Source organism: Cebus imitator, unplaced genomic scaffold (assembly GCF_001604975.1).
Source record: "Cebus imitator isolate Cc_AM_T3 unplaced genomic scaffold, Cebus_imitator-1.0 Scaffold158, whole genome shotgun sequence".
Classification (NCBI taxonomy): domain Eukaryota; kingdom Metazoa; phylum Chordata; class Mammalia; order Primates; family Cebidae; genus Cebus; species Cebus imitator.
The window spans coordinates 4,642,140-4,663,390 of NW_016107473.1; the positions used below are offsets into that span (position 1 = coordinate 4,642,140).

Sequence of the window (21,251 nt, forward strand, 5' to 3'; positions counted from 1 at the left end):
GCTGTTGTTGCCCAGACTGGAGTGCAATGGCACGATCTCAGCTCACCGCAACCTCCGCCTCCTGGGTTCAAGCAATTCTCCTGCCTCAGCCTCCCGAGTAGCTGGGACTACAGGCACGCACCATCATGCCCAGCTAATTTTTGTATTTTTAGTAGAGAGACAAGGTTTCACCTTGTTGACCAGGATGGTCTCGATCTCTTGACCTCGTGATCCACCCGCCTCGGCCTTCCAAAGTGATGGGATTATAGGCGTGAGTCACCGCGCCCAGCCGCTAGGCTACTTTCTTTTGAGGAACATATCCAATCTTTTTGCCTTCATGTAACCACCTCCACTCAATCTTTAACTTTTGAAATCCTGTCTGTCCTTTAAAACAGATCTTTGCCACTCCTCCAAGGAGTATTTCCTGAGGTTCCTTGTAATCAGATATATCATTTTTCTCCATTAGTTTGTATTTTATTTTCATCTGTCTTACAGCTCTAGTTTTCTATCTTGCACATAGCAGTAACATTTATGTATTTATATTATCCCTCCTAGATTGGAGGACCTCTGCTTTACTTAAATTTTTACTACCTGTGGAACTTCCACATACTAGACTTCTGGATCAATCTAGTTATGTGTTAAAATATTCATTAGTAATTACCTTTTAATGGAATCCCACATTCCTTTTGTTTTTTCATCTTCATCATTAAGGATATCTTCCTTAATTTTATCTGGTTTTTTTTTCACCTAGATAGCATGGTAAAAATTAGAATTTGGCTGCTTTACATTTCATGCTGTATGGTTAGAAAGTAAAGCATACGGGCAAGATTACCATTGGAAATCTAAGATGGATAGTTGCAGTAACCAAAGACAGGCAATATCTTAGCACAATGTTGTAAACAATCTGGTCTTCAACTATCAAGTCAACCTCTGTTTAGTTTCTTCGATGGTCACCTCCATATTGCTAAATAATGTGCTTACACTTATGTTTATTAATTTACCAGCTTTTAGGCATTATCTACTAGTATTTCTGAATTCAGAGTTTAGACATTATTCATTCTTTGCGATGACAGATAAATACCTCACTTATTGTCATCCTTCCCTTTCCCTATTTGTCTGGAAATTTTGGTAGTAATATGTTTATCTTCAGTTCTTCTAAGTATTTTTTTGTCACTTTAAATAATATTTAAATCTCTTATTTTTTTTTATTCCCACAATCCCAACAGTTTCTCTTGTATATTCTGTGTATTAGACAAGGACACCACTATTTCTATGCTTTCCCTCTACCTCCCAACTTACGTTAGTTAAACCTTGACTTTAGCATTTGTAAATACAGATAACATTTACGTTAGTTCAGTAAACATAAATGTATCTGTTGCATTTTGCTACAGTGATTCAAAAACAAGAAAATCAGTAAAAAGTGTTTATCATGACAATGTAAAGATTAACCATTGATGAGTCTGAAAAGCTACTAAAATTCTATTTCCTTTGTACAGTTACAGTTTTAGCATAGTACAGAATAGTTAGTTTCCTCCTATGGTCACTGTGCCACTCCTAGAAGACTTCTTGCTAGTTCAGATGAATTGTCCTTTCTTACATTCCACCAGCAGAGGACTATCTTTTTCCTGGAATTACATTGTTCTTATTTTTTCTTGTGGGGAGGTATACAAATATGTCTTCTTTATCAGAGACACAATCTTTTTCAGTTTGTTACTCATGTTATCTAATTGTCTGGAATTCTTGTTTACCTGAAGACATTTTTCTTAAAGTTCAACAATTAACTGTTTCTTTCTAGATTTTCTTTACATTGGTTTACAGATTAGTTTCACCATTTCTTGAACTACCTATCTTCTTTCTTGATCTTCATCTTCATTGTACTGCCAAATGTCTTCAAGAAGGGGTATGAAAAAATCCTCACACTACAGAAACTTTTTGCCTTCACATTTGATTAAGAATTTAGCTAGATATAGAATCTTAGGTTTAAATTATTTTCCTCAGAACACTGAAACCTTTGTTTTGCTGTCAACATCTAAGTATTTTGAAAATGAAATTCTGGTGCTAGTGTTAAGGGTCATTATATTGCAGTGACCCACTTTTTCTTCTTAGCAGCTATTAGGATCTTATGTGGGCCATTTTCATTCATTCTACTTGGTAATTTGTGGACTCTTTTGACATGAACATTTTTCTCTCTCAGCTTTAGACACTTTCCCTCCTCCATCTTCTCTGTACTTTCTGAAGTTCCTCTTAGTAGGCTACTGGATTTCATGGGCTGATCCTCTATGTTGCTTATCTTTTCTCCTCTCTGTTTTTCTATCTTTTTACTGTAATTCTGAGAGAGAGAGATGGTTAGGAGACAAAACTGTGTTATTAGAAAACAAACTGAAGGTGGCTGGCGTGGTGGCTCATACCTGTAATCCCAGCACTTTGAGAGGCTGAGGTGGTTGGATCACTTGAGGTCAGGAGTTCAAGACTAGCCTGGCCAACACATTAAACCCCACCTCTACTAGAAATACAAAAAATACATGCACACATAAAAATTAGCCAGGCATGGTAGCACATGCCTGTAGTCCCAGTTACTTGGGAAGCTGAAACAGGAGGATCACTTGAATTTGGGAAATGGAGGTTGCAGTTAGCCAAGATCTCAGGCCACTGCACCCCAGGCTGGGAGACAGAGTGAGACTCCATCTCAAAAAAACCCAAAACACAAAAAGAAAAAAACTGCTGAAAGACCTAGGTATGGGTAGGCTGTTGAATATTTGTAATTGGTACCTTTCATCAATTCATAAAAATTCTTGGCTACTATTGCTTCAAGTATTGCTTGTACCCCATTCTTTCATTATCTTCTGAGATTCCATTTAGACTAATTTTATTTATCCAACAAACATTCATAAAGTGCTTTATCTTATCTTCATAACAGTCCCATAAAGTAGATTCTATTGTTAACCCGGTTTTACAGATGAGGAAATGAGACAAAGAGATTAAGTAATCTGTCCAATGTCACACAGCTAGTGAGTGGCAGAGCCAGTTTTAAATCCACTCCTAGTAATCTTAGACTTTCACATTGTGTGTTTGTGTGTGTGTGTGTGTGTGTGTGTGTGTTAATACTCTATGCTATATTTTCGTTTTTTCTGTCACTGTTGCATTTGGTACACTTTTTTAGGCCTATCTCCCAACTCGCTAACTGTTTTCTTTTAATGAGAGAAAATATTTTATTTGAGGGATGGCATGGGTAACTTGTAACCAGAATATGAAAAAAAAAAAAAACCCTCCTAAAATTCAACAATAAAAACAATTAATAAAAAGTAGAAAAATAATTAAACAGAAATTTGACAAAGGAATATATAGGAATGGCAAATAAACACATGAAAAAGTATTTAACATTATTTATCATCAGAGAAATGCAAATTAAAGCCAGAGGAGACGCCACTATACACTCATTAGAATGACAAAGTTAAAGAATCAATTGCAAGGGAAAACGTGGAACAACTGGAACTCTCAGGAATTGCTGGTGGGGATATAAAATGGTCAAACTTAGGACAACAGTGAGTAATTTTTTTTTTTTAATTTGTTCCTTTGTAAACATTTGTTTTTTGTTTTCATTGAATTTTGGGTTTTGGGGTACATGTGAAGAACATGCAAGATTGTTGCATAGGTACACATATGGCAGTGTGATTTGCTGCCTTCCTCCCCATCACCTACATCTGGCATTTCTCCCCATGCTATCTCTCCCCAACTCCCCACCCCCTGCTGTCCCTTCCCTATTTCCCCGGCAGACCCCAGTGTGTGATGCTCCCTTCCCTGTGTCCATGTGTTCTCATTGTTCAACACCCGCCTATGAGTGAGAACATGCGGTGTTCTTGTGTCAGTTTGCTAAGAATGATGGTTTCCAGGTTCATCCATGTCCCTAGAAAGGACACAAACTCATCGATTTTGATGGCTGCATGGTATTCCATGGTGTATATGTGCCACATTTTCCCTGTCCAGTCTATCATCGATGGGCATTTGGGTTGGTTCCAGGTCTTTGCTATTGTAAACAGTGCTGCAATGAACATTCGTGTGCATGTGTCCTTATAGTAGAACGATTTATAATCCTTTGGATATATGCCCAGTAATGGGATTGCTGGGTCAAATGGAATTTCTATATCTAGGTCCTTGAGGAATAGCCACACTGTCTTCCACAATGGTTGAACTAATTTACACTCCCACCAACAGTGTAAAAGTGTTCCTGTTTCTCCACATCCTCTCCAGCATCTGTTGTCTCCAGATTTTTTAATGATCGCCATTCTAACTGGCTAATTTTCTCTGAAGGCATGTTAAAGCTATCTATTGAATGATTAATTTTGGTATTGTATTACTCAGTTTCCAAAGGTCTAATTTTAAAAAAATCTGATGTACATGTTTTATAGTTTCTTGTTTCCTGCAATTATTTTTAAACTCATCTTTAATTTCTTTAAACAAAGTACAGCTGTTTCAGATGCTATTCCAATCATTCTAATATCTTGAGTCTGTGTGTGTGTGTTTTCTTTTTCTGCTAGTTTTGTGTATTTGGTTAACTTTGACCATGAGTTGGTCTTTACACTAGAAAAATTTGATTTGCAGCTTAGGCTACTGTAATTTATTCCAGAGATTTATGGGTGTCTCTTCCAGATACCTGTATACCCTATCAATCTAGAACTATTTTAGCACCAATTCAACGTTCAGGATTCCCTGGCCTACTTAGGTGACTCAAACTTGGTCTAAAAGACTGTGTGTGAGGAATAATTTTTTATGTTTCATCCTTACCTTGAAAACATAGCTAGTTTATTGTAGAGAGAGTCTTCTAATAGAGTACATACTTTATGTGGGTTCTGGGTTCTAATTTTTGACCCCTAATCCATCAAATTAAATAAAAATGGTAAACTGTGACAGGAAAAACAAATGTTCCCAGGGCAACAGTAGCTTCCTCGGGTCAAGTAAAATTTCTGTGCTTGCTTATTTCACTAGACTCTTATTTTCCCTTTAAGTTTGGTTTTGTGTTTCCTTATTATCTTTATTATTTCATTATTATCAGTTCCTCATTGTTCTTAAGATTTTAAAAAAATTTTATCTAATATTTTAACTAGTTATAAGCAGGAGGGTTGGTCCAAAAAAATAACATCTGCCATCATTAAAAATTCCCTTTCTCTCCCTTCTTAAGAAAAGAAACATCACCTTTTCTTTTTTGGACTAATTTTTTCAGTGATTGTTCTTGATCTCATCTATAGAGTACAATTTGTAACGTAATTTGGCTACACATAAGGTGTAGATATAGTTAAGTTATAATGTAAAAAAAAATTCTTCTATCTTCCAGTTCAGTTTTCCATTTTGAACTTAATCCTCTTCCTTTTTTACTGCTGGAGTTCAATTATACCATTTTAGGTTGTAAAATTGTAAAGTTGATTGTAAAATAAATAAATTAAAAAGCAAAGAAGATAATTCTTAATATTAAGAACCGAGCCTATAAAGAGCTCTGCCCCACATACTTTTACTTCCAGGATCTTGCTTTTGAAGCTGTTTAATACAACAATGACATCCCCTAGGTCTGCTTGAGAGTCAGTTCCTTCATGCCTGAAAGTAGAAAAATGTGTCCATAATTAATTCAAGAATAGACATACAATTATGATGGCATAAATAACAGAATAAACTCATTTTGCAATAAACCTAAGTCCAACATCACTACTGCATATATCACGTTTTTCTGTTTTTTACAGTCAATTAAGATACAATATGCCAGATTTTTCAAAATTATCCAATAAATATTAGCTTAGTACACATTTAAAATTGTACAAAAGCAACTCATTAAATTCAATACTACCCAATCACTCAGAAAGTTCAAATTATGGCTTATCTTTGCTGTTATGTACCATGGCTATCATAAAACTAAAATCTTTCATATCCCTGATATACTGCAAGATAATTACAATTTTTAGACTTCAAAGTAAGTTGTTCCTATACCAAAGGAGTTGTACATTACCCAACAACTTTTTAATATCCACCAGCCATTTTCAAATGCCAAACTTAGAAGTACATCTTAAACTAACGAGACTGAAAATGTGTCTACAGTGTCCATCTGCATCACTTGAGTGTTTCCATTTTGTATTACATATAATGCAGTTTTTTCTCTAATTTTTGAAACTGCTTAAACAAATATGACAACTGTGCTCAATAATTATTTTTTCAAACTATTTTTACTATGGACTGAAAAATTCTATCATATTTACAATAAAGTTGAATTTTGTTGGAAGGGGAAGCAATCAGATGTCAAATTAGTAGCTACTTTTGAGTTGTTATATATAATAACACTTTTAACATTTTTCCAAAATCAACACCTGGTGAGTCTAACACTATCAAGACTAATACCTCTTTGACTTTCTCTTACTCTCAATTCCTGGATTAAACCAAAGTAGCAGAAAGAACTCTGTCCAACAATCACCAGTTGAAAACAGAAAGAAGCCAGGTGCGATAGCTTACACCTGTAATCCTGGCACTTTTGGAGGCTGGGGTGGGAGAATCGCTTGAGTCCAGGTGTTTGAGACCAGTCTGGGCAACACAGTGAGACCTTGTCTCTGTAAAATTTTTTGAAAAATTAGCTTGGTGTGGTGGACAGCGCCTGTAGTCCCAGCTACTCAGGAGGCTGAGGTAGGAGGCTTGCTTGAGTCTGGCAGATGGAGGCTCCAGTGAGCCATGATTGTGCCATCAAACTTCAGTCTGGGCAAGAGAGACCTTGTAGAAAAGAAAGAAAGAAAGAAAGAGAGAGAAAGAGAGAAAAAAGAGAGGAAGAAAGAACGAGAAAAAAAGAAAGAGAGAAAGAAAGAAAGGGCTCCAACTTGTATAGTAGAAATACTGTCAAATTTCTTAAAAACTTCAAGTGCGTATAGTCACAAACACTGCTCAAGGGCATTGCAACTTTAGCCATTTAATCCACTGTCCACTGAGATCCAGAGTATAAAGCCGGCTAGCACAGTACTACAGCTAGACCCAGACAAATTCTAAAGCAAATATCTTTCCACTCACATCAGGTAGCAGAGGTAGTGGTGGTGATAAGCTCTCATTCTATTTGAGGCACTTTTTAAAGCACTTCACAGATGCTCACTCATTTAATCTATACAACCATCCTTTGAGGAGAGTAGAATCATTATCCTAGATCCAAACTGAGCCTAGGTAGTCTGGCTCTTCACCACTGCACTATCAGACCTTTACCAACAATGCTAAGAACCTGAAACCTCTGGATACATGAGGAAAATGAGCAGCCTAAATGAAGGGAACAAGCTAAATAGAAGGAAATAGACTTCACTGATAAGGAATTAAGGGAAATGCAGAAAAAAGGGAAGCATTTAAATAATTCCTATTCTCAATGAGATTCAAGGGAATACTGTACCTTAGTAAAAGCCATTTACTTCAAAATGAAAAATTCACTATGTGTCAGAAAGCATGACTAATAAAAAAGGACTTATACATGTGTTTCCTGAAATTCTAAAAAAAAAAAAAAATCATTTATATTTTCAGAGAAGAAATGTTAATCAGATTGGCCTTATATTTTTCATCCAAAACACCAAATGGTAAGAAGCAATGATGAAGCCTTGTTTTAGGCATTCTGAATAAAATTATAATGCTGATATTCAATACTTAGGAAAGTTATAATTCATACGGAACTGAAAAAGAAATTTTTAAACCTTTGAGGACCACCTCAAAGTTTTAAACATTTGAGGGTACGCCACTAATGTCTCTAAAAAAAATTATTTGTGGAAAGGTGGTGTATATTATGATATGGCAGGCAACACCCTAACCTTTAGCATATACTGCAGGAATTAGAAAGCTACACCCAGTTTTTGTTGTTGTTGTTACTCAACAAAGCTAAGGTTTTGGTTGAGAATTAGCTTCTGCTAAACAGATACATTTGCATGTTATTTGGAATTTAGAAGTGAGTGAGGCAATGTGCTGATGCTTGCCTAGCTTCTTTTGTCAAGCACAGTCATGGAGATATTGAGGTTTTCTACATCTGTGTTACAGTGTGTAATTGCTTAGCTTTCTGGGTACCAAAGGCTCGTTGATATGTTGCTGGCAGCAGCTTCTAGCTTTTTCTCATTTCTGATGACGGGAAAGTAGCAGCTCTTTCTGGTTGCTCACTTCCTTGATTTTGTTCTCAAGCATTCCTAGGATCCAGCCCTCCTAGAGAGCTTGCTCCTCCAATTCTTCCTAACATAATGTAAAAGCATCCAATTGCTTGTGTTAAATCCTTCTCTGATAATTTGAATGCTTTCTCATTTAAATTTGCTACAATTTGAATATCCTCTCCAAAATTCATGTTGAAATTTTATTGCCATTGTGACAGTATTAAGTGATAGGTCCCATAGGCATAGGCAACGACTTCAAGACTAAAAACCAAAAGCATTGGCAACAAAAGCCAAAATAGACAAATGGGATCTCATTAAGCTCCAGAGCTTCTGTACAGCAAAAGAAACAATCATTAGAGTAAGCAGGCAACCAACATAACGGGAAAAAATTTTTGCAATCTACCCATCCAAAATCTGCAAAGAACTAAAACAGATTTACAAGAAATAAACAGATCCATTCAAAAGTGGGCAAAGGATATAAACAGACACTTTTTAAAGAAGACATTTATGAGGCCAAAGAACACATGAAAAAATGCTCATCATAACTGGTCATTAGAGAAATGCAAATCAAAACCACACTGAGATACCATCTCATGCCAGTTAGAATGGCGATCATTAAAAAATCTGGAGACAACAGATGCTGGAGAGGATGTAGAGAAACAGGAACACTTTTACACTGTTGGTTGGAGTGTAAATTAGTTCAACCATTGTGGAAGACAGTGTGGAGATTCCCCGAGGACCTAGAAATAGAAATTCCATTTGACCCAGCAATCTCATTACTGGGCATATATCCAAAGGATTATAAATTGTTCTATTATAAAGACACATGCACACATATGTTCACTGTGGCACTGTTTACAACAGCAAAGACCTGGAACCAACCCAAATACCTATCGATGATAGACTGGACAGGGAAAATGTGGTACATATACACCATGGAATACTATGCAGCCATAAAAAACAATGAGTTCATGTCCTTTGTAGGGACATGGATGAATCTGGAAACCATCATTCTCAGCAAACTAATACAAGAACAGAAAATCAAACACTGCACGTTCTCACTCATAGGTGGGTGCTGAACAATGAGAACACATGGACACAGGGAGGGGAGCATCACACACTGGGGTCTGTTGTGGTGGGGACAGGGGAGGGACAGCGGGGAGTAGGAAGGCTGGGGAGGGAAAACATGGGGAGAAATGCCAGATATAGGTGACGAGAGGATAGAGGCAGCAAACCACGTTGCCATGTAGGCACCTATGCAACAATCCTGCATGTACCCCAGAACCTAAAATGCAATAAAATATATATATTAAAAAAAAAAAAGATCGATGGGTCCCTTAATAGGTGATTAGGTGATGAGCCTCCACCCTCGTTGGGTGGAACTGGTGCTATTATAAAAGGGCAAGTTTAGCTCTCTTTTGCTCTCTCTTATCCTTCTGTTTTCTGCCACAGGATAATGCAGCAAGAAGACTTCTGTCAGACGCTGCCCCTCAGTCTTGGAATTCCAACCTTCCAGATCTGTGAACCAGTAAATTTCTGTTTGTTATAAATTGCCCAGTCACAGATATTCTGTTACAGCAGCAAAAAAATGCCCTAAGACACCATCTAAACAAAAAAAGAATGTGAAAAGTAAAAGACATATAAAAACTGTGATCAATAGTGAATTCATTAAAATTTACATTTAACTAATGGTAATATGATAGTACAGAACTAAACAGAATATTGGATTAGGGGTAAAAGGATGTTAGATGCTTCCGCTGAAACACCAACAAGATAGCTACCAGACACTGAAGTGAGTATGAATAGCCATCCATTCTCAATACCCCCACAATATGTAGATTGCCCCTTAGAGAGATTAAGCATATAAAAATGTTCACAGAAGGGGTTATGTGAGATGAAGGCAGAAAAGTTTCCTTACAGAGAGCTGTTGCCAGATTGTGAGTCTCCATCACTACACCCTGTGGGGATGGGAGGGGAAGAGCATTGCCTTCTCATTCCAAACTCAATAAGGTAGACACTTTAAGGAGAAAACACTTTGCAATACATAGTCTGCTAACATGGGATGCACAGAGGACTCGTATCTGATTCATGTCTGGGAAAGTTAAAAGTATATCATGAAGCAGGACTGAATATTTGAGAACTGATTTATTGCTTTAACTGAGGAGTCAGGAGAGTGCTTACTACCTCTGCAACTGGCCTGAACTACAGTTTGTTGGGCAACTGATGTGTAAGTATATCCACAGATCAGATGCAGCCAAGAAGGACAGCATTTGGTTTTGCTGTTACCACTGGGTAGTCATGTGTCCTGCCAACATGGCAACCAGGAGGTATGAGGAGACCTCAGTCAAAACCGGCTGGTGGTGTAGCACTGGAGGCTCAGGGATTAAGAATGTTGTCAGAAGCAGCCAGTGGAAATAGAGATGCGCCAACAGAACCAGGGAACTAAAGGAGGGTGAGGTGCAGCAATAGAGAACTTTGAAGAGTCCACAGAGGGTTAGTTTTAACTACTGCAGAGCAAGCAAAGTTACAGTGGACGAGCTCAAGTACCTGCGGAGAAGGAACGGAAAGGCTTGTTTGACATCTCCTTCCTCCTATATAAAACAGGAGATACAGTTCAGCCTCAAAGCTACCAAACTAAAATTAATTACAAGTATTACTCTGGCAGAAAAAATTTTTCTAAAGATTTCAAGCGAAAAGTCTAGCACAATAATTTGGCATTGAAGGTGCATAAAGTATTTAACATTCTCTACAATTAATTAGGAAAATCTGAGCAGCATTTGTCTAATTTTGGTAGAACTTAAAAGAAGTAAAAGAGAATAATTTTGAGACTTTTTATATTCAAGGTAAGTAACAGCCAACGCTGAGTACACACAAATAATCTGCAGTTAAAGATTACAACAAGATTGACAGACACAGAAAGTACACACTCTGAAGTGGAAAGCCAAATTAAAAAATATAATTTAGTCATGGTTTTAAAATCTGAACTTAGAAACTCATATAGATATTATTTTAGCTTAGATTTTTAGCATGTTTCAGGAATTTTTTCTAATTATAAAGGTAGTATCAATTAGAATTAATATGTAAATTAGGATAAACAGAACATCCATTTTTGTCATATTTTATATTGACCTCGTTTTCATTACTGGTACTTTACTTTCAAAGACATTTTATTATATAGTAACAATATTTGTTTTTTTCCCTCTTGGATAGCTAGTGACATTTAATCATATGTGGAATTAAATGATGACTAAGCATATAGTTTTATTGTTTGTAAGTAACACAAACAAATTTGTAAGTTATTTCTATTGCTGAAAGTTGTCTGTGAATGAAAAAAAACAATTTTCACTAATATGTTAGTGGTACTTCAAATACAACATCAAGAACTAGTTTCTTTCTAAAACATCTTTATGAACTGTGTATAATAGAAATAGTAAAGAAGATAAAATAGAACCTAAATCATGTATAATTTTAGTTCTACATAATACATGTACTGTTGTATAACTGTATTTGTAAAGAAGGAATAAGTGGAGAGGATATGGACATTTACTCAACATTCTATGATGATTTTCTCATTGAGTCCTTAGCAAAATTCTACAACAGAGTTAGGATTATTCCCTTTTGTAATGAGGAAATAAAGACTACAAAGAGCAAAGAAACTTACACAAGATCATACAGATGGTTGGCGATACAGAGGGGATTTGAATCACAATTTACATAAATGGCTTTCCCTTTGCAAAGTACAATGGTGAAACAGTAGGAGCAAATAAAGAAATGCCGAGTTCCTGACAATGCAGTTTGCACAAAATTTAAAGAGCTGAAACAAAGCATGAATGCTTCTTAAAATTATGCCTTGAAACCATGGCTTTTATAAGGGTCAATATAAATGTTACAGTCTACTTTGCTCATTTTCTATACTATCACAGCACTCTTTTATAGCACTTAGAACATGTAATAGTCACTCATTTTCTTGACTGTCTTTTCTACTGGAATGAGTTGTGGGAGGGTAGAAACTGTGCATTTGTAATAGGAATGACACAGCAAGGTAACATAAGTTGCTGCCGAGGCATTAGAACATCATACACAAAAGGGTATGGGTGATAGCCAAAGATAAGAACTTAGAGGCACCCTTCCTGCCTAGCAAACTGGGCATCTGCTGTCCTGGCTTCCTTTCGAACAGATCAAAAATGACCCATGATCTATTTCCTTGTATATATTGCTAGTTGCATGTGTGTTCTTTCTCTCTACCTGACTCCTCTTCACTCTTGCCTGATGTGACATAGAGATGGTACCCTCCCTGCCCAGGATTTGTAAGTAATAGATCTTTGAACTTATTTCCCATTGTGATGGTGTATGAAATTTGTACCACCCATTGGAAGAACCAGGGACTACCCCAGACAGGGGTTTCTCTAGGATGCTGGGGAGAACACAAGGTTGGGTTCCCTGTGTCACTGCAATGGTCAGGAAGCATAAAGTGGACATGGGTCACACAAGAGCCACATGGGCATCTGTCAGTATATAAAAAAAGTTTCCTGCATGACAGAACCTGGGTCTGGGATCAGACAACCATGCATTAGATTATCCACTAGGTAAAAGAAGTGTCCCATGAAAGGCACACAGTAAACATACACATCCAGCTGCCTTTCATACCTCTGTGTGCATAAACAAGCACATTTATTAACTGACACTATAAGCTACACGAAGTATAAAATAAAGGGGAAAAAAAAGATACAATAACCCCTACTCCTATATTATCTTTGTTGAGCACAATGTGTGGTGTAATAAAAGGTGCTAAGTATTGAAAGAAATGCAATCTAGAGATATTTATTAAAGGTATAAAGAAAATTTTATCAAGAGTTGGCAAACTATGGCCAGTGAGCCAAATCAGATTTGTGGTCTATTTTTTTTAATGGTCCTAAGCTAAAAATAATTTTTACATTTAAAAATGATTGTTAAAAAAGACTTTTGACAGAGACCATATGTGCTCTCAAATGAACATTAAATATTTTTGGCTCCTTACCAAAAAAGTGTGATGATCCCTGCTTTCTACTACGGCTCACTAATGACCAGGAAAATTTTTGTGCAAAAAACGAATTCCAAATTGAATATAACCCAGGGATAATGGTTTTGTTATATAAGATATAATGTATAATATATTGTCATTAAATGATCAATATAACAATTATGCTGGTAAAGGGAAAAGTCTAAGAGCCTGAATTTGTGGCGGCTGGCCTGCCACTGGAGTTGGGCAACAGCCTGGGGCTGCGGGATCTGGCAGCTCAGCCTTCCGGTACCAGCATTAAGTTGGGGCTGTGGGGGCCTACCTGGAACTGCGTTTTACTTGGGTGAACATGGTTTTGGGGTCCAAGGCAAAGTCTGGTGCTCACTTCCCTCTCCTTCCCCCAAGTGGGTATCTCCCTCCAGCTGTACTGTATCAGGTTGAGGGAGGAGTGATGCATGAAATGTAAAACTATCCTTCCTACACTCTTGAATGTGTCTTTCTTATTTCTGTGCTATACTGCAGTGTTGTAATAGCTCGCCTGGTTCCTTTGTTTTTATTAAGGTAGTTTTATGGGTGGAGTGGATAGTTATTCAAATTGATGTTTCTGCATGGGTATGAGCACTGGAATGTCCTATCTTGCTGATGGACCTAACCCAGTTTTTTTTTTTTTTTTTTTTTTTTTNTTTTAAAGACAGAGACTTGCTCTCTGGCCCAGACTGGAATGCAGTGGTACAATCTCTGCTCACTGCAACCTCTGCCTCCTGGGTTCAAGAAATTCTTGGGTCTCAGCCTCCCAAATAGCTGAAATTATAGGTGTGTGCCACCACACCTGGCAAATATTTGTATTTGTAGTAGAGACGGGGTTTTGCCATGCTGGCCAGGCTGGTCTCGAACTCCTGGCCTCCAGTGATCTGTCTGACTTGGCCTATCAAACTGTTGGGATTACAGGTGTGAGCCACTGCGCCAGGCCAGTCTTAACATTTTAATTGTTGTTTTGATGATCTTGGTTGATTTACACTAAAATGTTTATGTTTAAAAGTGTAAAGGCAGTCTACATAACTCACCCAACTATTTGATAAATATCTTCAGATTTTCCTTGGCATAACCTCAGTATCCAAGCACCTGGGTTTGCTTTTAATTGAAAATATCCCTTTTAAAATGAGAAAAAAAAATAATTGAGTAATATGACTAAAAATCATCTAATTGTTCATGAATACATGAATAATCCAAGAAAGTATTAATTGTAGAATGAATAAATTCTATAAATAAATTTCAAGTAAAGAGATTTTACAATAACCTGTTAAAATAATATTATGAAAGTATGATTTTCCCTATTTTTATTTATCTTCTTCAAAGATTCAATTATGTTTTCGGCAAACTGTTCAGCAATAGCAGAATAAAGATTATTTCATTTTACTATTAGGAAAACAGAGAATTTCATCACAACATCAAATTAAATATCATCAATTAAATACTACTTACAAGATTGGCCATCACTGTTGTATCAACCACAACAGGTTTATTTTTTGTGCCTAGTGTAAACTGCAGACCCTGAGGAGGCTGTTCTGTCATTTTATCAAAGCAATGTCCTTCAAGTACTAAGTATTCTAGTTCATATTCTGCAGTAACAGTTTTCTCAGTCTGTGGAGAAAGTGTGTCATTGTTTTGGTGTTAGTAAAACTCATAATACAAAATTTTGAAATAAATACATGTGATTTTTTAATACTGGCCAATGTATTTCAGTGGGTAACTTCAAGTCCTTCTTTTACACGGGTGAATTTATGAGTTGAATTGATTTCTTCAAGACAAAAAGCTTAAGATAAACATTTTCTTTTTCATGACATCAGCTTTACCTGAACCTCATGATATATGCACCAATATAACCAAGCAGGAAAGATGTGAACATGAGATTTAGATGGGAAATTACTTAAAGAATCTGCTTCAGTTTGCTGTTGTCCTGAAGCTCCCACTTTAGACTTGGCAAGAAAGCTAACTTACTATCTATTGGCCTTCTTGTAATTAAAAAACATTAATGTCTATAATCAACTAATTATAAATTAATGAAATTCATTTTTAAAGTTAATTAAAAAATCAATATAATATTCCATTTCCCAAGTGGAAAGAAGAAAAAACAGAAAGCACAGAATAAACATTGATATAAATGTCAACACACTGATTTCTATTTCTTGTCTTTATACACATTTTTGTAAGAAAGTCATCTGCTTTTTCATTAAACATGGTTTTCTAAGAACATGTCTCTGTCTCTATAAACATCTTTTTAAATGGCTGAACATTCCAGTTGTTTCTGGATTTTTCTCTACTGCAAATGTTATAATAAATATTTTCAAGATAAAGCTTTTACTCTACTTCACTTGAATAACATAACCAAACATGAGAATAAGTAAAACAATGATTTTTACAGTTTGAAAATTCTGTTAAGTAAATTAAAATCAGTGATGTTACATATATCTAATCTTACTTCACCATATTAGGTTTTCAACACTATTGTTTAGTGTGTTTAGAATACAGAGTATTTGGATATATTCTGTATTGTATAGTTGTTTTTCCTGGACTGTAATTGTCTCAGAAATAATTAATATATTTGTTTACAGCATTTCTTTCTTGATTTCTATTCTTATTTTACTGTTTTTAAGAACAAACAGTAACTCTCCCACCTCAGCCTCCCAAGTAGTTGGGATTACAAGCACAGATCAACACTCCCAGATAATTTTTTTTGTATTTTTAGTAGAGATGGAGTTTTACCATGTTGGCCAGGCTGGTCTCGAACTCCTGACCTCAAGTGATCTGTGTGCCTCGGCCTCCCAAAGTGTTGAGATTATAGGCATGAGCCACCATGCCAAGCTACAAAGCTCATTTTTAGCAAAAATATGAGTTAGTGATCTTTTTTGATCCTTATGTTTTAATCTTCCCTTTATATTTTTATTTTCTATTCTAAATATTGTTGATACCGGACATAAATTTAATACCTTTCAAATGTAACTTTGAGAACATACTAAGTTTTCTAAAAGGATATTAATTGTATTGTTCTTCTGTGGCTGAATACCTAAGTGTCTTCCTTTAAAAAAAGGTTAGGTTTAATTATAAAGATTAGCATTTGAGTTTGTTAACAATTATCTGTAAGTATGTTTAGTATTTTTGTTGCTCTTGAACATGATTTTGTGCAACTGCAGACACACTTTCCCAAGTTATTATTAGCAAAGTTATAATATATATCTTGATCTGTGATCTGAACTCTGACAAGCTATCTGATAGTGGAGATGGATAAATGATAGTACATCTCTTCTTGCATCTTAAGGCATGTGAAGGCTAAACTTAATGACTTTGGTGCAATCTGAACTTTGAGAAACTATTCAGAACTCTGAATGGGCAAAAATCCACGGAAAAGTGAAAGTAACGAATTAGTTTTAGATGATTAAGTAGTTTGAGGCATATAAGGTATGGTAGTCTCCCTTTATCTGTGGTTTTTCTTTGTGCAGTTTCAGTTACCCTCAGTCAACCATGATCCAAAAATATTAAGTGAAAAATTCCAGAAATAAACAATTCATACATTTTAAACTGTGCACTGTTCTGAGTATTGTCATAGAATCTTGCATGATAGTGCTTGTGTTCAAGGAACCCTTATTTCACTTAGTGACCCAAAAGCACAAGAGTAGAGGATGAAGACCTATTTTTATAATTGTTCTATTTATTATTAGTTACTAAGGTTAATCTCTACTGTGCCCAATTTATGAATTAAATCTTATCATAGGTAGGTACATATATGAAAAAACAAAACAGTGTATATAAGGTTAGGTACTATGTATGGTTTCAGGTATCCACTGATTGGGTAGGGGCTATCTCAGAACATTTCCTTTTGAATTAAGGGACTTCTATAGCAAAGTCTTCTGGTATACAAATTTCCAAGTTTGTTTTGTTTTAAATTGCTAAGTTTTACAGAGGGGACAGAACTCTTCACTACAAATGTGAACTTTCCCCAAATTTTATAAGTATTTGATCGTTTGAGATAGAAAATTCATATGTTATGCACTGAGAGAGTAAACTGAGCCTAAGATGAACTGTGTGTTCATCTAATTCATAATATAGTATTATTATACCTCTACCATATCTCTGAAAATAAACAAATTCTTTCACAATTATATTGGTAATGAATATATCAATAAATATCAATAAAAGTGATTTCAAAATTATTTATTTCAGAAGGGTTAATGCATTTTTCTGTGCATTCTTTTTAACATAGCCACATCCTATTTCTCATTAGCAATCTTTTATTTATTGCACTTTCTCTTTCCTTGGTCAACCACTATTGTTGTTCTAGGTATTTTGATATCTTTCAGATATATACTGTGATAAAATATAATTAGAGAGTCTTTGGATGCAGTTCTAACAATAAGTGCTGAGAAGAGCAATATCTGAACTCCCGGTAAAAGGAACTCTCACTTTTAGCTTTCTTAATCACTTGTGTCGCCTTTAATTATGAAATTAATGCTGGTTGTGCAGTAAAGTCATTGTATGGACAATCATGTGAACAAAGTCCTGCTAAGGGAGAATTTTTCCAGATCAAGTTTCTTCCAGGTGTTTGTATAGTGTTTGGGAATTAGGTGTACCCAGGAATGTTTGCACAGGTTAGTGTATGATGGTAAATCTCTCATTATTAGTCTCATTTTTGCCAGGATGTACGTACTTTTCCCCTTTAACTACTGTAGCAAATGCCTTTGTTATTTTTCCAGGATGGTTGCAGAATATTTTAAGAGTGTATGGCACACAATGAAAAAGATGAGCCTGAGGGGTGGTTAACTTTTACAGATGCTAGAATTTATAATCTCCTTCTGTTTATTCACATAAATTATGAAGACACAGAAAATTTTCATTCATCTTAGTCTTCTAACTTCAGAGTTAGAGCTAGTGTTCATCCGAACAGCTTCTAAAAAGACACTATTAGATTTGACACTCACCACACACACAAAAAAAGTTTTAATCTCCATCAGCTTTTGAATAGCTGCTGAACTTTGCACCAGCAGACTGATTTCAAATCTTTTCTAAGCTGTACCAATTTCTCCTACTACAAACACTTCACACTTTTGGATAAGGTGTTTAAAAGTTACCTTATTGAGTACATTGGTACATTCTTTTCATGAAGAATTCTAGACTCCGTTAAGAGATCTGACCGATCAGGGAAAAAACAGTAATTTTTTCCCCACTTCTTGTAACATTCATTTGTTAACTTTTTCTGATTAATGCTATTAGTTTGCTGCCTTTTCTCTAGATTTAAAGGACATAAGATGATGGCTATGACTGAGTTTTCGATTATTTTTTAGGTGGGTCTAGTTGGGAGTGATGGGGAGTACGTTACAGAAAAGTTATTTAGGATCCCACAGAATCCACGTATGAGTGGATCAAAATAAATTTTCCTAGAAGGAAAATCTTTAGGCAAAAGGTAATACGTTAAGACACATGAGAAACAAACATAATAAACAATCTTAACCAAATTATTACAAGTAAATGTTTATGCTTTAGTCAAGGCAATGGTTATGTTCTACAGGAGGTATCAGACACCAAGAGCTGGAAAAAGGTCAGAGGGAGGACAATGAGGAGAAGGAAGTATTTTTTCCTCATTTTTTGGATACCAAGTGATATGTTTTGGCTCTGTGTACTTACCCAAATCTCACGTCTAATTGTAATCCTCATGTGTCAGGGGAAGGGCCTAGTGGGAGGTGATTGGATCATGGGGGCAGATTCCCTCTTGCTGTTCTCATGATAGTGAGTGTTTATGAGGTCTGACGGTGTAAAAGTGTGTGACACTCCCTCACACTTCTGTTGCCATGTAAGACGTGCCTTGCTTCCCCTCTGCCATGATGCCATGATTATGAGTTTCTGGAGGCCTCCCTAGCCATGTGAAACTATAAGTTAATTAAACCTCTTTTCTTTATAAAACACCCAGTCTCAGATAGTACTTTATAGCAGTGTGAAACTGGACTAACACACATCTTAGGTAAACTCTTCTAAAATGATTCCCTTTTTACTGTGGTTTCTGAATTCCTTTTCTCATTCTAAATTCAATGTTTGAAAGACTCAGTTTATTTTAAAACACTCTCTTTTTGTGCTGCGAATTACTATAGCTGAGAAAGAGAAGCCTGACTACTCACTAGACAAGGGTTATATGGTGGGTGATGAGAAGCAGGTAACCTGGCCTGCAGTATACCAGCAAATTTTGTTTCCTACTTTCTATCCTAATCTAGTTAGGACTATCTTCTCTGGCCATGTGCTGTGAGGCCAAAAAAAAAAAAAAAAACACAACAACAACGAAACAGTTTTGGATAAAACTTGCTCTCTGACTTAAAAACTAAACTTGAAGAACAAAGTAAGTACTTATTGGTGTTGTACTAAGTTGCCAAGTGTCCCTCTCCATATTTGTTTACATTGCTCATCTTAGTGAATTGCCTTTGTAAGCTAGAAATCTGAGGCAAAAAGGGAAAAAAAAAAAAGGTAAAGACATCTAGGAATTTGAAAGACTAGAGAAGCTGAATTTGGAAATTAGAAAAACTTAAAAATCAGAGGAAACATTGGATCAGGACCCAGAATTATAAAAAAGAAGATTCTAGTAAGCATCTATAGTATGACTGCTCACTTGCTACAACTGTAATAGCTAATAAGAATTTATTCTGTTTCTCTATCTTTATATGACTATACATAACTTACATCCTTTAAGTGAATATTATCAAGGTCACAGTTGCTGTGTACTGTTTCAACCAACCAGCCTTCTGGAGTAATCATGTTGAGGGTTAGGAGGGGTGATTCAGGAATATCCAGGAATTTTGCCACTGGTCCAAGAGAAGAAGCGTCATTAGCCCCTGACATCAGTTCTGGTTCCAGAACAAATCGGTAAAAGCTGTTAATAAAACATAAAAAGACATACTGTGACCCAAACTGAGATTCTTCTAAAATATTTTAAAATTGAAAATGGCTTAATGATCTGACCAGAAGTCTTCAATCAAAAATATTAAAACACACTATACTGCAGAAGAGTTAGTGCTTGTAAGAAATAGACAATCATTATTTTGTTGACACTACTATCTATTATAAGGCTATGTATATTATCTACCATTGTTAACTTATAATTCCATTGTCATTCCTTAATAAACATGATTAGCATTCTTTTAAGATATACCTGACTTATGCAGGTTCTAGTAGTTTATGGTCTGTTATTGTATTATGATTTGTATGCATCCTCCTTCAAATACGGCCATGGTCTATTTTTCAGCTATTTTATTAACTTTTAAGAAACAAGTAAAATTCAAGCTGAAATTCTAGTACCACTTTTAAAAGCTCAACTAAAACCAAACAGGATTAAGCTGAAAACAACTGCTTAATAGCACTTTTAGACTTCAGTTTTGCTATATTTTAACTTCATTCTTCAATATTGTGCATCAGAATTATTATGTTATGCTATCAAGGCTAGTTGAGACTGCAGTCAAGGTATCAGCTGTGCTGTAGTTCTATCAAGGTTCAACAAGGGGTAGGATCTACTTCCAGTTTCATCTAGTTCCTCAAGGGCTGTCTGAATGAGGGCCGTAGGTCCTTGCTAGTAGTTGTCTGCAGAGTTCTCTCAGTTACTTCCCAAAAGGGCATCTCCAACATGCTTCAAAAGAGAAGCACAGAGAAGAGCCAGAGAGACAGAATGTCAGCAAGACAAAAGTCATAGTTCACAGTCTTTCACAACCTAATTGCAGAAGGGAAATTCCATCACTTTTACCATACTTTGTTTTATGAGAGGCAAATCACTAGGTCCAGCCCTCGCTCCAGGAGAACTTACAGAGTATGAGTTCCAGGTGGTAGCGATCACTGGGAGTCATGTTATGCAGGTTGGCAAAGAAAATAAAAAGAGGAGAAACTGGAGAGAACACAGTCATGAAGTAAAAGTACAAAACAAGTTCTTGCTGAAATGGGAATATCAAAGAAAAAGTATTCTGTGAATGTTGAAAGTAGCAATTTCTTTACAATTTAGTAAATACAGCCGGGCGCGGTGGCTCACGCCTGTAATCCCAGCACTTTGGGAGGCCGAGGCGGGTGGATCACGAGGTCAAGAGATCGAGACCATCCTGGTCAACACGGTGAAACCCCGT

At 36.0% G+C, this 21,251-nt stretch overlaps 1 protein-coding gene across 1 annotated transcript in view; it reads right to left on the minus strand.

The window, feature by feature from the left end:
* The window catches only part of LOC108314615 (UDP-glucose:glycoprotein glucosyltransferase 2-like), a 68,186-nt gene extending 48,152 nt beyond the window's left edge, over positions 1-20,034 (minus strand). Inside the window, exons 1-5 of the mRNA XM_017543576.2 lie at positions 19,828-20,034; positions 14,593-14,751; positions 14,175-14,260; positions 5,481-5,565; positions 641-726 (exon numbers count right to left, since the gene is read on the minus strand). Coding sequence (XP_017399065.1) covers positions 641-726; positions 5,481-5,565; positions 14,175-14,260; positions 14,593-14,751; positions 19,828-19,986 — 575 coding nt within the window. The 5' untranslated portion in view covers positions 19,987-20,034. The remainder of the gene's footprint in view (positions 1-640; positions 727-5,480; positions 5,566-14,174; positions 14,261-14,592; positions 14,752-19,827) is intronic.
* Between the last annotated feature and the right edge of the window lie 1,217 nt (positions 20,035-21,251).